The sequence below is a fragment of the Tiliqua scincoides genome, chromosome 1 (genome assembly GCF_035046505.1).
Source record: "Tiliqua scincoides isolate rTilSci1 chromosome 1, rTilSci1.hap2, whole genome shotgun sequence".
Lineage (NCBI taxonomy): Eukaryota > Metazoa > Chordata > Lepidosauria > Squamata > Scincidae > Tiliqua > Tiliqua scincoides.
This window is the reverse complement of record NC_089821.1, coordinates 303,062,660-303,080,670: the sequence shown is the minus strand read 5'-3', so window position 1 is coordinate 303,080,670 and position 18,011 is coordinate 303,062,660. Positions and strand designations below refer to the sequence as shown.

General features: G+C 45.5%; 1 protein-coding gene across 1 annotated transcript in view; it reads right to left on the bottom strand.

Moving 5' to 3' along the window:
* Nucleotides 1-18,011, bottom strand: part of KIF26A (kinesin family member 26A) — a 174,225-nt gene that overhangs the window by 86,708 nt on the left and 69,506 nt on the right. Inside the window, exon 3 of the mRNA XM_066629466.1 lies at nt 14,804-15,313. Coding sequence (XP_066485563.1) covers nt 14,804-15,313 — 510 coding nt within the window. The remainder of the gene's footprint in view (nt 1-14,803; nt 15,314-18,011) is intronic.

Genomic DNA, 18,011 nt, shown 5'->3' with positions numbered 1-18,011 from the left:
AGAGGGTCTCAGAGGACCTGCAGGACGTGACCCAAAGTACCTACTAGTCATGTCTAGGTCTTCTGACTCACAGGGATGTCTCCCCACATCACAGAAGGTCTCATGGAGGCTTCTGAAAGGCACACCTGGTTTGCCAGCCGTTGGCATCTCCTCCCCTTCCCATGGATTTCACTGTCTTCAGTATTGGGGCAGTATTGGGGCAGAGGTCCTGAAATGGATTCCCTGCGGATACAGAGGGCCCACTGCACTCAGTTGGATCACTAGTCCATCTAGCTCAGTGCTATCTATAATGAACTCTCCATGGTTCCAGATGAGTCTATCCCAGCCCAAGGAGATGCTAGAGATTGAACCTGAGTCCATTCTGCATGCAAAGCATGTGCTCTATGACAGAGCTACAGTCCCCTCCTGTTCGGGAAGATGGGAGTCTCACACATACACAGTGGTCGTGAAAATGGGGCAAGTGGTATAACCTAGATTACTATCTCCTCGATTGCTCTATTTGAACAGAGGACAAGCCTAACACAACAAGCACTCCACAGCAGAATATCCTTCTGCAAAATCTTCTAAGTGAAGATCCCTCATAAAGCTTCCGAAACCATGGGAACCCCCATGGTTTCCCAATACACATTTTGGAAGCCACGCAGCTAAACAGACGAGGTTTTTGTCAAGTCACTGACCAGCTTATGCAAGTCAAGAAGCAGCTGTGCAACAAGAGGCAAACTAAATGTTTTATTTGTTCCATAGTTCTAACACAGTTCTGACCAGCATGCAGATATACAGGACTAAAGGAAGGTGGGTTTTCCTTTATATCAATCTTTTTTATTGGAATGATTTGTATCATTCCACTGTGGTCGCAGCAGTGGCATAACTAGAGGGGGTGCAAAACAGTTTTGCAGACACCTGAACGCACTGTGCAAGCAGCCCCTCACTCTCACCTTTTGAGCCACTCTGGGCAGAGGAAGCTAAATGGAGGCAAATGCTTCTGTTTTGTTCCCACTGCCTGGAGGGGCTCTGAAGGGGTGGGGGAGGGGCCACCTGCACGGCACATTTGGGTGGCTGCAAAACTTAGTGCTTTGCACCCCCTCTAGCTACGCCACTGGGTCACAGTTAATTTAATGGTTTTTTTTTAAAGTGTCTTTTTCTTGATCTAAAAATCTGGGTCTAACAAGTTTGCAACCTCAGGAAAACCACAGCGTGCGCATGAAATAATAATGAATAGCCTCCTCTTCAAGTGTTTTACCTTGGTACTCTATGACCTACCACCATTAACTGGAACAAACGTGACGTAAATCATAAATTCTGCAGGTTAAGTCAAAGGCTGTAAAACCTCCTTCCTTGCGAACATGGATAAGGCTTGAGCACACCCCAGCTTGGACAAAGAACAGTCTTCCCTGGCAGGCCAACTGGATCATCATAAAATAAAATAAAAAGTACAGCAAGCACACAGCCTATGTGCGTTTTGCAGGGTTACATTTCTCAGCATAAACTTTTTACTGCTCTCTGACAATGTTTCCATTGGGGCTCGTTATAAAATAGCGTAAGAGGCACTTTATGACTAAAACTCACTTCTGTAGTTTTAGTACCTGCAGCTGTGGCCCAGTAACAAGAACATGAGCTCTGCTGTCTATGCCTAAACATGCACCTCTCCGCTTTTTATGGCTACTATGCGCCCCAGGTGAATCTCACAGAACTATCCAGCAGAAGTCATCCATCTCAATCTCAGAGTAGAATTTTTTACTTTTATTGTCCTGTCTACATTGCATTTCATCATCATCATCATCATCATCATCATCATCTTACCAAGTAGGTACCTCCTGCCACTGAAGCATAAGCCACCCTGGAGAGTGATGGTGAAAAGAGCACAGCAGCCGCAACATGGTGGCATCATTCTAGATCTGCCCATAATCTAAGCATAAGTAACCATACCCTGAGCACTGGGAATTCTGAAACACTGTCCAAGATAGGCAGAGAAAGCTGTACAAGATCATAGACAGGGCAGCAGGAATAAACTGGCTGCCATACCTTGTCCCTAGGGGTTGAGAGAAGGAAGAACAAGGACAGTTGTCCCAAGGAGTCAGAATAGGAACCAGGATAACTGGCTGCTAAAGGAGAGTTAAGATAACAGAGTGATGGAGAAAGGAAGTCAAAGGTTCTTGCTCAGCTATACACTTGCCTATGATGCCCCCCCCTTTAGAGTTTCGGGAAACAGGCACCCCCTGTATTCATGGGGGTTCCGTTCCCCCCCCCCGATATGGGAACCGTGGATAGGAGGAAACCCAAATAAAGAGCAACACTCCGCCCCCCATGTCCATTACCTTTGTTTCTCGTACCACAGGAAGCACACATGATTCTTCCTTAAAATGGAACAGTTTCTTGCTTAACTAAGGAACACGACATGCTGGTATGCAGCCTGCATGCTAGAGGGAGCCTGCATACAAGCAGCCTGCACACAAACATTCACAGGAAGCAGGAAGCAAGAAACGGTTCCATTTTAATGGAAGAAGCATGTGTGCTTCAGTCGTCTTCGTCGTAGTATACCTGTGCTTCCACAGGTAGTAGTATAGTATACCTGTGCTTCCACAGGTACTAAAGGAAAGCAAAGGTAAAGGGCATGGGGGTCCCCCCGAAAACAACGGATAAGTGACACTGCGGACACGGGGTCTGCAGATACAGGGAGGATGCCTGTATTTATTTTTCACATCATCCTGCCTTCAAGGAGCCTCAAGACAGTATGCATGGCCCCTCCTTATAACAGTGAGTTAGACTGGGCTGAGAATGACTGAGGGCACAATCCTAACCAACTTTCCAGCACCAAGGTGGGAGCAATGCAACTCCAAGGTAAGGGAACAAACATTGCCTTACCTTTAGGAGGCCTCCATGACTGCCCCCCCAAACTGCAGGATGCACCACATGCCCCATTGGCACAGCTAATGCTGGAAAGTTGGTTAGGATTGGGCCCTTACTCATTCAGGAGACTTCACTGTGAGCAGGGAACTGCTCCTGTGTCTTCCTGATCCAACATTCTAACCACCGCACCACACTGCCAATCTCTGCATGCCAAGTTCAGCTACTAAGCAGCAGCAAGAAGCCTCAGCAGACCTCTAAGATTTTTTTTAGTACAGTGGGCCCTCCCTCCCCTGGGGGCTGGGGATAAGAATAGGCCCTCAGTTTGGCTGTTCTTGTCCTAAGAGGCGACTAAACAGCCACTAAACAGGTAGATGGGACTCATTAGCCTGGGAAGGCAGCTCATCTGAGAGAAGGAAAACTCTGATCCTGGAACGAGCTGGAATCCCTAGCATGTATGCACTGCTGAAACAGAGACGCCTGCGTTGGCTCGGTCATGTCGTGAGAATGGATGATGGCCAGATCCCAAAGGATCTCCTCTATGGAGAACTCGTGCAAGGAAAGCGCCCTACAGGTAGACCACAGCTGCGATACAAGAACATCTGCAAGAGGGATCTGAAGGCCTTAGGAGTGGACCTCAACAAGTGGGAAACCCTGGCCTCTGAGTGGCCTGCTTGGAGGCAGGCTGTGCAGCATGGCCTTTCCCAGTGTGAAGAGACACTTGGCCAACTGACTAAGGCAAAGAAGGAAGGCCCATAGCCAGGGAGACAGACCAGGGACAGACTGCACTTGCTCCCAGTGTGGAAGGGATTGTCACTCCCGAATTGGCCTTTTCAGCCACACTAGACGTTGTGCCAGAACCACCATTCAGAGCGCGATACCATAGTCTTCCGAGTCTGAAGGATGCCAACAACAAGGGCCCTCCTTATCCTCGGGCTTAGGAATCCATGAATTTGAATATTCATGGGTGCCAAACCCATGGCTGGAGGACCTTCCAGTCACATCTAGGAGCTGTTCTTGTGGGGAGGCCAACTGTGGCCTTCCTGTGCCTCAGGAGGCCTCCTGGTCATGACTGGAAGGTGCTTCCATTTTCGCCACCAAACCAGAAATGCCTTCCAGTCACATCCAGGATGCTTCTGAGGAAGCCAGGAGGCCACAAGTCCCCCAGATAGCAACTCTTAGCCAGGGTTCCAAGATGGATAGCAAAGCACTGGTTTGAGCCAATATAGGAAGGAAGCTTCCTATGTTCAGTCTGCAACTTGCCACCTGGCTATGACCAAAAGAGGAAACTACAAGGAGACCAACCACAGCGGTCAAGGAAACCTCCTTACCATTAGGCCAGAGCCAGTCATGCCACTCTTCCTGATCCCTACCAAGTTCCCAAGTCATGCCTGTTTGCTGGTCTGAGCAAAAAGGAGACTTGTTTTTGCTGCTGCTTGTGCTGACTCAGGACTGTCTCAGCCTCACCTTGCCTCCAACTTGATAAGACCTGGATCCGGCAAATTGCAACCCACAAAAATGATTCTGGCGTTGCTTGGAACACCCCCCTTCCAGTATCACTACCTGGCAAGTAATGTTGGGTGGATACAAAGCAGTTATGCTGGAGTAAAGAAATCTGCTGTAATGCCCAAGATTCGTCAACAGCGAGGAAAAAAAATTGGGACAGGAACCTTGCCTGACCTCTATTTGCTGAGACGCATTAGAAATGCATACTCAGCTTTGTGGAGCTGAAACAGGACTGCTTCATCCACTGCTCAGAATGCTATCACATCACCTCTTTGATGAAAATGAACCACTTACCCAAGGCAGACAAAAATATACTTCCACCAGTTTTCTAAATCTAAATCTACAAGCAAAGGTAGACTCCAGAAAAAAGACGAAGGAAGAGGCATTTGCTTTACCACTGGATTTGATCTCACAACAGAACCGTAGTGCCTGCTTCAAACTTTCAGCTGTTCAATATTTGGTTAACCTGTCTCATCAGATGACACTGTATGCAGATGGTGGCCAGATCCAGAGGATCTTTGCTTGCTCACGACAAAGTTTTTCATGCAAAAAGAGGCCACCAAACTATCACTGCACACACTGGTTTGTAACTAGCAGTCTGGACTTTTAACCCATCACTAGCCACTCTCAGAGTTGTCTGCTGGCATTCTGAGTGACCAAACAAGCCTCAGTGACTGCACCTAGAGTTAATGGGACCCAGCCAACCTAAAGAGGACCTAGTTCCACTTTTAAAAAATCCTTGCACCCAGGTCCCATACACCTTCAACTCAAGATAGCTGAAGGAGCAGATTGGGGGGGGGGGGCACCTTCTGAAAGGGAAATTCAGAAAAATGTGACTTGAGGCAGGTGGTGAGCATCAAACCAACTCTCAACTGACACAAAACTATCAGAATCTTGGGGAATGAAGTTCAGTGGTAGGGTACCTGTTTTGAATGCTGAAAGCCCTAGGACTAATCCCAAGCAGGGCTGGGAAAGACCCCTGTCAAAAACCTGGGAAGCCACTGCAACTCAGAATAGACAATACTGACCTAGATGAACTGATGACCTGACTCCCAGCAAGGCAATTTTGTATGTTATCCGTTCGATTCATCAAGAAACAGGCCTGGATTTACTTCTTTAAAGGCACTTCAATCTTAAATCTTACGAGTGCTAGTTAAAAATTCACAAGAAACCCCCTATGATTGATCTTTGGGTACAGCAGGAAATTACCTCATCTTAAGTCTCAAAAGTTCTATTTATATGCCTAATAATTTCATCATTGATTACTGTGACTGTATTCTAATTATAAATCCATTACCTCCTGAACAGTGAAATAAAATCAATAGCACACATAAATGGGAAAAAGGGGGACTAAAAGCCCATGCTGAATGCCACTGCAACCCCATGCACTATTTTATGCACATTCTATCACAAAACAATGCCACATCATTAGCAGTAATGCCATAAATCTTTTTCAATTAGCACAGTGGAAACACTCGGGAGATTTGCAATAAATTCCTTTTAAAATTCATGAATACAAAATGCTGAAAAAGTCTGTGAAGTCCACAAGAGGGTGAACTGTGCACCCTCTCAGATTCTGTAGACAGGGTTTTCAAAATCAGGCAAATACACCAAGAAACAAACAAAAAGAACACCTGTCAAATCCATAAAACTGTATTCGAGAAACCTCCGAACTTAGATAATACACAGAAAATAGGCTTAGAGCCCAAGCCTATGCCTGTCTACTTAGAAGTAAACCTCATTAGAGTCAATGGATTGTACTCTCAGGAAATTGTGGCTAGGATTGCAGCTTTAGGGCTCAACCCTAAACCAACTTTCCAGCAGCAAGGTAAGGGCAAGGTAACTCCGAGGTAAGGGAAGAAACATTCCCTTACCTTGAGGAGACCCCCTTGACTGCTACCCAACTGCAGGATTCAGCACATGCCCCATTGGCACAGCTATGTCAGTGCTAGAAAGTTGGTTAGGATTTGGGCCTTCGTTGTACTGCAATGTAAGAGCAGTAAAATCTGCAACATATCCAACATTCTCTTACTATGGATTTCTTAAAATTCTTTTCTTTTAAAACTAGTCTGACCTTTAAAAAAATGCACTAAACATATGTTAGCACAACCTCAGTCTTTTTCAGCAACTTATATGCATGGAAACAACAACTAGGTAACGAGCATATTTGACAATTCTCCTCGACAAGGATGAACAGTCAGGTTTCTCCAAAATCTCCAGATACATCAATTAACATTAAGGCTGAGCCAAAAATTTTCTGTGGAGGATCTTTGGTGCAAATTGGGGAGAAGTGAGGGGAGAAAGAAGCCCTCCAACTTTATTCAGCTGTCATCACCTATTTCAGAGCAGTGGCAGGACCTTCCCCAGTGGTTGAACTTCTCTTGAAGTAGGCTACCTCCGAATGCCAGGTTCACAGGAGTGGCAACAGGATGCAGGAATGTTATTGTCTTGGGCACTCCTTGAGGCATCTGGTGGGCCACTGTGAGATATAGGAAGCTGGACTAGATGGCCTTTGGGCTGATCCAGTGGGGCTCTTCTTATGTTCTTGGGGGCTGCCTTGTTTTCCCCACATTTCCCTTTGGGCCAACTCTGCTATGGGAAAAAAATAACTAAAAACCGCTCACCATGTCTTTAACTATCCAATTTTCCACAGCTGATACAGCAGTGCCAGTGCTGCATCCTGCATTGGGGGGGGGAGGGAGTCACAGAGGCCTCCTCGGGGTAAGGGAATGTTTGTTCCCTTATCTCAGGGCTGCATTGGCACTGAAAAGTTGGATAGAACTGGGTCCTCAGTCTTACTACTGCTTACTACAAGGGCTCCATTCTCCTCTGTGAATAATCTCTAATCCACACCTGGAGTTAAAGCCAGCGTCTGATAGGAACAGGTGAAATCTACGCCAGCTGTTTGGGGTATGCCTGCACCTACTGGTTGGCTCCACTCGTTGCTGTAGCTAGTTTGGGCATGTCCTTTTATGAGAGACAGTAATAATAACAGCTTGGCCTGCAGGTGGGAAAAGATGAAATGCAGGGGGTTGTTTGTTTGGGAGGATTTCTTTCCCTGGCAGAATGCCTGGATTAAAGAAGTTTTTAAGACACCCATCCACCTTACCGTACTGGGGAAGATGGCATGAAAGCTTTTATTTAATACTGACACACTCCAACAGATGAGTCTTGAAAATTCTTTCAAATCTCAGGTGGGTGCTAACGTCATGGACCAGGCCAGTGAATTTCCTGGCATTTACACCTTCTGCATAATAGGGAAAAAAGATGAGGCATTCCTACCTACAACTGTGCCCATCCCACCTAAGAACATAAGAACAGCCCCACTGGATCAGGCCACAGGCCCATCTAGCACAGCTTCCCGTATCTCACGGCGGCCCAGCAGATGCCCCAGGGAGCACACCAGATAACAAGAGACCTGCATCCTGGTTCCCTTCCTTGCATTGGCATTCTGACATAGCCCATTTCTAAAATCAGGAGGTTGCGCATGCACATCATGGCTTGTAACCCGTAATGGATTTTTCCTCCAGAAACTTGTCCAATCCCCTTTTAAAGGCATCCAGGCCAGATGCCGTCACCACATCCTGTGGCGATGTGGTGAGTAAAGAAATATTTTCTTTTGTCTGTCCTAACTCTCCCAACACTCAATTTTAGTGAATGTCCCTTCTGGGCCTGCCTGACATTCCAAGATCAATGTAAGTTCTGCACAGGATCTAAGTATATAAACCAAGAGCATACCCAATGTAATCCAGTTCAGTGCCTTTTCTTGGAGTTTTTATTATTGCGGTTTTATTTACTGTGGTTTTTATTACTGATCAATGACTAGATTTGCAGTTTATGTTTCTCTCACGCACACCGCCCTGGTATCCTTGGATAAAGGGTACTAAAGAAATAGGTTAAATGAATGAATTAATGAATCGAGGCCTAAACCAATCTATCAATATTGATTGCAATCAGTATCCTGGGAATTAACATACAGAATTTTATGTGCATGGGCTTTATATTTATACGTGACATCCATAAGAACATAAGAACAGCCCCACTGGATCAGGCCATAGGCCCATCTAGTCCAGTTTCCTGTATCCCACAGCAGCCCACCAAATGCCCCAGGGAACACACCAGATAACAAGAGACCTGCATCTTGGGGCCCTCCCTTGCATCTGACATTGCCCATTTCTAAAACCAGGAGGTTGCACATACACATCCCGGAGACTAAAGAGGCATTGACGGGTGGGGGGGGGGGGAGAATCAAGAAAGCACAATCTTTCTCCCACCGTCGCATTCATAGATCTTCAATGTGCTGGGAAATTCATCCAAACCAGCCTGTGACTATTATTATGATGCTTTGCCTCACCTGCTTGGTGAAACAGTAACGGCACTAGAGATACAGGCATGTAGTACCCTCGATACCTAATTTCCATATAGTACTGTATTTTTTTATTCATTATTTCTTTACCCCTCCAGGGACTTTCTGTAACCTGAATCCTACCAGCAAGGCTTATTAGCTAACCTGCTGACTAGGTAAATGCCAGTTTAGCAGCACAGCAGTCTTGCCTCTTCCATGCTTCCTGATAAAATGTTAGTTTCTGTTTTATCATTGCAGCTTCCCCCTTGGCTACAGGCTCTGCAATATTTTGTTTTGATTGCTTTGAGGATTCCCTGAACCCTTGGTCTTGGGAATATTATCTTCTCATAAGAACATAAGAACAGCCCCACTGGATCAGGCCATAGGCCCATCTAGTCTAGCTTCCTGTATCTCACAGCGGCCCACCAAATGCCCCAAGGAGCACGCCAGATAACAAGAGACCTGCATCCTGGTGCCCTCCCTTGCATCTGGCATTCTGACATAACCCATTTCTAAAATCAGGAGGTTGCGCATACACATCATGGCTTGTACCCCGTAATGGATTTTTCCTACAGAAACTTGTCCAATCCCCTTTTAAAGGTGTCCAGGCCAGTCACCATCACCACATCCTGTGGCAAAGAGTTCCACAGACCAACCACACACTGAGTAAAGAAATATTTTCTTTTGTCTGTTCTAACTCTCCCAACACTCAATTTGAGTGGATGTCCCCTGGTTCTGGTGTTATGTGAGAGTCTAAAGAGCATCTCCCTATCCACTCTGTCCATCCCCTGCATAATTTTGTATGTCTCAATCATGTCCCCCCTCAGGCGCCTCTTTTCTAGGCTGAAGAGGCCCAAACGCCGTAGCCTTTCCTCATAAGGAAGGTGCCCCAGCCCCATAATCATCTTAGTCGCTCTCTTTTGCACCTTTTGCACCACCCCACTAGTTTTTTGGTTATAACTTTTGAAAGAATAGAGATATTTTGACTCTTTTCTATTTTGATAGAATAGAGATATTTTGGTTCGTTTCATTGCATTCTGCATGACATTCTACATCAATTGATATATAACATGATTATTTTATTCAAAAATACCAAGATTTAAAAATTTTTGGCCAGTAGTGGAGTCACCGCCTTGTCACCTGGTGCAGCACACACACCCCCAGCAATGCCACTGATATTATCCTCAGCAAACTACCTGTGAGGAACACTACCTTAGATGGATAGTGTCCCCTGCTAACTGGTTAAGAGGCACTTTTTCAAGTGAGTGCTCCTCTTTTATTTAGCAGGGGGAGAGTAACTGGCCCACCTCACCCCAGCAGTGTCTTTTCTAGTGGCTATCTGCTGGTGTTGCATCTTTTTAGATTGTGAGCCCTTTTGGGACAGGGAGCCATTAGATATTTGATTTTCTCTGTAAACCGCTTTGTGAACTTTTTGTTGAAAAGCGGTATATAAATACTGTTGTTGTTGTTGTTGTTGGATTTAAAAGGGGATTAGGTCATTTTATGGAGGACAAGAAGATCCATGTATACTAGTACTTATGGTTACATACAAGCTGCCAGATTCAGAGGAAGCACGTCTCTGAATGGGGAACAGCTGTGGGACAGCGGTATTGCCTTTGTCTCCTGTGGACTTTGTAGAAGCTTCTAGTTGAATACCATGGAAAACATAATGCTGGGCTTTATAGCATCTGGGAAAGCAATGTTCAGGGCCTTTGGAGGCAGTAAGGGTACCCGGGTTATGGGTTGATTCCACCCAACCTAGGAGGTCACTGGGCCCAATTGCATCACTGAGGAGTTACAGGAGGCAAGGCTGCACTCTTCCGGGGGCACAGTCCTCCCCCCTCCTCACTCACAGCCAAGCCGCTCAGAGCAAGATGACCCATAGAAGCATCCAGTGGCACATGACTGCACTGAGAATGACTGCAAGTCATGACATCACCACAATTACTTCTGGGTCAGAGAGGACGGTGGGCTGCCCCAGTCGGCCTGCCAGTCAGCTATGAAGTTGATTGGGTCCTCCTGAAAGAGAAATTTATATAGGCCACTCATGTATTCAACCAACATGTGGAAAGGGAGCTGACCTGTGTCTGCTGCCACTGCCCTCTACACAGTCAGCAGAAGATGAACACGGGCCCTAAGTACATAAAACTCATTCTCACCTTCCACTGAATGTGCAGAGAATGGGTGCATGGCCAGTAGACCCATGGAAACAAGGTTGGGGCCAACAGCTGCAATCTCATTTGTCCTCCATGAAAATCCATATAACCTGTTGTTGCTTGATTGAATTATGGGGGCAGAATACGAGGACTACAGCCATCTGAAAACAAGTTTTTAACTACAACTTTGAAACGGCTGAAATTGATTGGTATTTTATCCACTAGTTATTCTACTAATTAATTTTATGAAGCAATCCATTTTTAGAAATGGACCATTTTCACATTACTGTTTATCTAGCCCAGTGTTGTCTACTCCAATAGTTCCCAAACTATGGGTCTGGGGCCCAACAGCGGGTCATGGCCCAATTTTTGGTGGTTCGCAAAACTGACAGGGCAGATTAAACTATGTGCAACATCAAGATTTAAGCAAGTTGCTACTTGGGGGGGTGGAGCGCAGCTGTCCAATCACCATTATAGCCACACCTTGGCATTCATAAATCAGGCAGCAGCCTCTAGGGCTAAAGTTTGGGAACCACTACTCTACTCTAATTGAACATGGCTCTCCCAACACCTGCAGAGGTGTTTTCCAACACCTGTTACTTGATCCTTTTAACTGGCGAAATCAGGGATTGACCTGGGACCTTGTGCTTGCAAAGTATGTGTCTCTCACTGAGCTATGGCCCCTTCCCACACAATTTTTAAAGGTTTGGCCTTTGGCTGAAATCCATATAACCTGTGTTTACCTGAATTCCATATAACATCGGATTGCTTTTGTTAGAGCATATAATGCATGAAAAGCATGCAAACCATGCTGTATTTACTATGAAGTTTTTACTGCCCCGTGTTAGCCACATTATCCATTTCATTGTAGTATATACACACAGTTACCTAGGAATATAAAAAAGGACTTTTATTTTCCATAGCCATTCATCTGTTTGCACATTTCTGATGAATTCACAGATTAATATCAGTTCTTATTAGAATCCCACCCAATGTCCCACACAGGTAATTATTTTTTGTGACATTTCTGCACTTTTAATTCAATATTTTCCTAGAGTTTAGTGAAGCCGTTCAGTTTTGAACAGCTGTCATATTTCATCCAAGGATTATCTCTAAACCACATACAATTTGTATTCCAGTTTGTTAACTTTGGGGTGAATAAAAAGCCATTACGAAAAAGTCGTATTCATAATTACACTCTTCAGTGGACAAAGAAAATTCAGTCGTTCTAGACAGTCAGTATTTACACAGGCGTCAAAAGAGATTACTAGGCTACTTTTATGACAAGTTCAGAGGCTGATCACATAAAGTGGAACTGTTACTGAAGGATGTTTTGCCTAGTAACTCTCTGTGACCACTGAAATGCAATAAAATGGAACAAAAGGCAGCTTAAAATCCCTCATCTCTACAGCATTCATTTAAATACCACTATTCACAGCTGTTGAGGGAACATAAGAACCCTGCTGGATCAGGTCAAGGGCCCATCTAGTCTAGTTTCCCATATCTCACAGTGGCCCACCATTGCCTCAGAGAGCACCCAAGACAATAACAGACCTGTATTGTATTGCCACTCCCTTGCATCTGGCATTCAGAGATAGGCTACCTGTAAAATCTGGATGCTGCATTCAGTCATTATGACTTTAACCTGTGGTGGACTTTTCCTCCATAAATCTGTGTGATCCCCTTTTAAAGGCATCTAGGCCAGGTGCCATTACAGCATCCTGTGACAGGGAGTTCCACAGATTCATTACACTTTGGGTTAAAAATGTTTCAAATGCAGGGTCAAGGAGGTACTGTTGTAGGCTAAATAAAAGCAAGTTCATAGGCTAATCTTAGTCATGTCTATTGAGAAGTGACTCCACACGTTACACATAAAGCTTCCAAGGCTTGGGTCCATGTAAACCCAAAAGCAGCTGGGCAATCTGAATCAGGGCCAAGATAAAGATGAACCTTTTTCCTTTCCACGATATTCCAGCCAAAAATAGCTGTTTTGGGAGGCAAATGGCAGCTCCTGGAAAGGGTGATTTTTAGCAAAAAGATGACAGGGAAGATTAACCCCAAAGCCCAAGTGGTCCTTTGCATCTTTTCAGATTGTGAGCCCTTTTGGGACAGGGAGCCATTAGATATTTGATTTTCTCTGTAAACCGCTTTGTGAACTTTTTGTTGAAAAGCGGTATATAAATACTGTTGTTGTTGTTGTTGTTGGTCACAATTCACTGAATTACAGGTTGAAATAAAGGAGGAACCTTCAAAGATGTTTCTAAAACCAAATCTAATTTGGTTTTTACTTTCAGGTTGGTATGTTTAGAGATGCGGGCTAATGCTGCAATTCTAAACATTAGTTACTTGGTCTTGGATGCTGCATAGTTGACTGTTCCTTTTCCAAGGAGGAGGCATGCCTCTGCCCTCCAACCATGCACCTAAAGTTACATGTCAGGAAGACTCTCCACAAAAAGGCATACATGCACAAGTACCCAATTTGTCTAATGTGTCACATACACTCAGAGCCCATTCCAGGTTGTTGGGGGCTCATGGACAAAGCCCTGAATTGGATCCCCCATGGCATTCACCCACCACCTAATGGTGCATTGGGCACTATCACTGCCAATGGTACTGAGGATTCAGGAGCTAGCCCAATCAGGTGGACCCTGTGATGCACAAGGGTGGCTGGAGGACCCAACATCATCCCTGCACACATCCTTGCACACAGAAGACATCATCTTCTACCTCAATTTATCTTCACAAAAACCCTGTGAGGGTTAGGCTGAGAGAAAGTGGCAGGTAGGCACATCCCAGGGCACATACCCTTTTAAGAACTACATGAATCAAGCCTTCAAATGAAGTGCTGGGTGGGTAGGCAGAAGACCATCTCGGTGTCCAATCTAAGTCAGCAAGAACAGGTGGTGAACCAGAACCGCTCCCATGATGCCTGACCGGCTCGAGGAGGCAGGCTGGCTAGCCCCTTGTCCGAACTTGGGGGCCTTGCAGGGGTGACCCGAAGGCATAGCAGTTCAGCAGACTTACCCTCTTCAGGCAACACTGAAAGACGGGCTTAATAACAATTGAGTTACACCTGGAGTCGGGTGGACGCCCTATGAGATTGGGGGACAAAGACGGCTAGGACCGTTTCCCCCATGTAGAACCCCGCACTTGGGATAGGTTTTGTTTACCCCTTTTGCTGCCCTGTTGCAAGTGGGAAACCCTGGCCTCTGAGCGACCCGCTTGGAGGCAGGCTGTGCAGCATGGCCTTTCCCAGTTTGAAGAGACACTTGGCCAACAGTCTGAGGCTAAGAGGCAAAGAAGGAAGGCCCATAGCCAGGGAGACAGACCAGGGACAGGCTGCACTTGCTCCCAGTGTGGAAGGGATTGTCACTCCCGAATCGGCCTTTTCAGCCACACTAGACGCTGTTCCAGAACCACCTTTCAGAGCACGATACCATAGTCTTTCGAGACTGAAGGTTGCCAACTACTAACTGCAATGTGTTGTATTCAATAAAGTGGCCCAATTTTAATTCCATACCGGTTGTCGGCTGTATTTATTTGGGGAATGCGTGGTAATCAAGCCTTCAAATATGTCTGCACAGAGCTCAGTCACTCAAGAGACTCAAGGAACAAGGGGAGGGAAGAGGGAGACACCTGCTCTTCCACCATAAAAAAGAATCAGCGGGCTGCATAATATCTGTGGCAAGTCTTCAAAGTGAGAACCATTGAAATCAATTACTTCCTGGTAAACATGGGTAGGGTAGAGATGACAGACTACAGCCACATGAAGACTTATCTGGGAGTAAGTCACATTATATGCAGATAGACTTACTTCCAAGTAAGCTTTGGACCAGGCTGCTAGTTAAATTCCACAAATTGAGTCTGGCATTGTTTGCTAGAATATGTCAAGTGAAAGAAGATGCATCATTAAAACTTTGGAAAATCCAAGATCAACTGGTCAGTTACTTACGAGGCAAGCTTGAGGAAGAAAGCTGTTCACCCTGGAGATACTCCACATCCCCTCAAGGTACTGCTGAGCCTGGATGGTTACTGAACTCAGTGCCCCACTAAGGCCACTGGGAGCCACAGTCACTTGAACACTGGACTTTGGGAACCCACTGGCACTTTGTGGCCACCCAAGTCCTTTCTTCTTCTCCGCTCCAGAGAAAAGACTTGCCGTTTTGCAAGACTGTCTACCCACCTGCCCAGCCACAAGAGACAAGTCCCTCTGAGAAGACACGGTGACCATATTTTGGGAGGCCAGCCTCGGGAGCACTGCAGCCACGGCACTTTGCGGGGGGTCCACTGCATCTTGGCAGCTGGCCTGGTCGAGGCTCTGGATGACCTGAATGGCTTCTTGTTTCAGCTGGTTTAGGTGGGCTGCACAAACATCACACCTGCTTTCCCCTTCGCTCTTGGGTTTTTGTAAGTATTCAGGCACTTGAAGCTTGTCAAAAATTAAAGCTGATAATCGTGGGTCCTGAAACGAAGAAGGAACAGGACGTGAGACAAGGCTGAACATGAGAGGGAACAAAGTTCAATCAAATCACAACAAAAGCAACCCCTAAACATCCCAGACTGAATGCCAGGGCACACGTGTGTAGCACAAGGGATCCGCTAGCATGCCCCACAAATTTATTTATTTATTTATTCACATTTTTATACCGCCCTTCCTCCAGAGAGCTCAGAGCGGTTTACACAGCCGCTCCTCCCCTCCTTCTTGTCCTCACAACAACCCTGTGAGGTAGGTGAGGCTGAGAGAAAGCGACTGGCCCAAGGTTACCCAGGAAGCTTTGCGGCTGAGGGGAGATTTGAACCTGGATCATCCAGGTCTAAGTCCACCTCCCAAACCACTACACCACCCTGGCTCTCAAATTAAAATAAATTTTACAATTAAAAGAATGATAAATTGATCATTAAAAGAATGATAAATTGTTCAAAATAAATTGAACAATTAAAAGAATGATTCCTTAATAACTACTGTATGTTGCAAGTGAAAACAGTTTGGGAATTGGGCACAAGAGCTTTTGAAAAAGAGAGAAATTTTTATTATCAGTTACATTTTTAACCCACTCTTCCTCCAAGGATCTCAGGATGACAAAGTTCTTCTAGCTTGATTTATCTTCACACAAACCCTGTGAGGGTTAGGCTGAGAGAAAGTGGCAGATAGGCACATCCCAGGGCCAAATGGTTCTTGGGGTGGGGCGACGTGGTGATGTCACCCCTGTGTTACCATGCTGCCTTGCTCGCACCTGTGTGCTACACACACACACACACACACAATGCCAGAATGGTTCAATTTTGGAGCCAAACTGATCGAATGGCAGGTAGATTGGCCCACGTTTGCAGTGTTTGCCGCTCTTAGTGATGAGAGCTGCGTGTCACCCCTCCTTGCCTGGTGTTGCTTGCTGGCTCCCCTCTTAACTGGTGCCTAGGGCTCTTGCCCCCCCTTGCCATATACAAGATATGCCCCTGTTGGCAGAACCAAAATCAACCACTGAACTTCACAGCTGAGCGGCAGCCTGGGTCTTGCAATTCCTAGTTCAACACTCTTAACTCAGCCATTTTCAACTACTGTGCCGTGGCACACTGGTGTGCCGCGAATGATCTGCAGGTGTGCCGCGGGAATTTGGAGGAGGGTCATTTAATAGTAGGGCCATTGGGGGATGTGAGCCCCCCACCAACAGCATGGTGTGTCTTATCAGTTGTCAAAAAACTGATGGTGTGCCTTGAAAATTTTGGTACCTTGCCAGTGTGCTGGGAGATGAAAAAGGTTGAAAATCACTGCTCTAACAACTACAGCATGCTGGCCCACATGTGTTACCCTCCCTGAGAAAACCAACTTGACAGGAGGTTACACATCTATTCATGATTCACTACTCTGGCATGGCCCTTTCTAATCAAAAGGAGCAGCTAATTTTGCCACATCCAACATCATCCAACATTCAGTTGCTTCCACTGCAGAATCACCCAACAGATAAGAACATAAGAAGAGCCCCGCCTGATCAGGCCAAAGGCCCATCTAGTCCAGCTTCCTGTATCTCACATTGGCCCACCAAATGCCCCAGGGAGCACACAAGGCAACAGGCACAACTTGCGTCCTGGTGCCCTCCCCTGCAACTGGCAATCAAAGGCAGCCTGTCTCTAAAACCAAGAGCTTGCACATACCTACTATGACTTGTAACCCATAATGAACTTCTCCTCCAAAAATCTGTCCAGAAATTTGTCCAATCAAAGATGATCTCTTTACATTCAACTATGAAGAGTTTGGCAAAACTTGAACAACACAGTCTCCTCCCCTTCCTTGATGGCTCTTCTGTGCATCAGGATATGTCGCACTCAAGCATCTCTTGAGTTCCCTGGCAGACTCTCCACAGCTGATTAACAAGCCCTAATAAGTGGCGTTGCTCTATAACGCCCAGCATCAAAATGATTATCACACAGGCTGTAGAGCTCGTGGCACACTCAATACCTGCCCATCTACTTCCCTTTTAATTAGTTCTCAATTTTGTTTTAAAGATCTAGTGTGAACGTGCATTCTTCATGCTCAGACACAACACTGGGCCCTCATCGCAACTCATTTTCAGAGGCTATGACTGAGCGTCATCCCATGAAAACTGGATCTTAAAACATCTAAAAATAAAGATTATAGCATGACCTGATGCATTGTTCATTTTTGTCACAGTTTCTTCCTTGCCTTTAGTGACAATTCATCCCCTTGTACAGAAAGTGAGGAAAAGATAACCATTCATGGTCTGCAATGCTCTTATAAGGGTATTAAGAGAGAAGACAGGCCATGATATGTTCAGATAATCCAGATATGTGAACTTTTAGTTGAAAAGCGGTATATAAATACTGTTAATAATAATAATAATAATTAATAATAATCCCTCAAAAGCAGGAAAATAGGGATTGCTACTTGCAGTCTGTAAACATACACTTTCACCTCTGGTCAAACAGGCATCGTAGGTTTCAAACAACTTTAAAAATCTATCAAGCCTGTTTGACGAGAGGCAACAGCAGGACCAAAGAATTGTTTGAGTACACCACGGAAGTTTGAGTACTGTACTTATGAAAGTACAGTATATGTCTGACCCTTGCGACTTCTCCATCACTTGTCTATATTTCTAGTCATTTGTGGAACCTGAACTTCTGCTAGTACTTCCTTTTGCTACAAC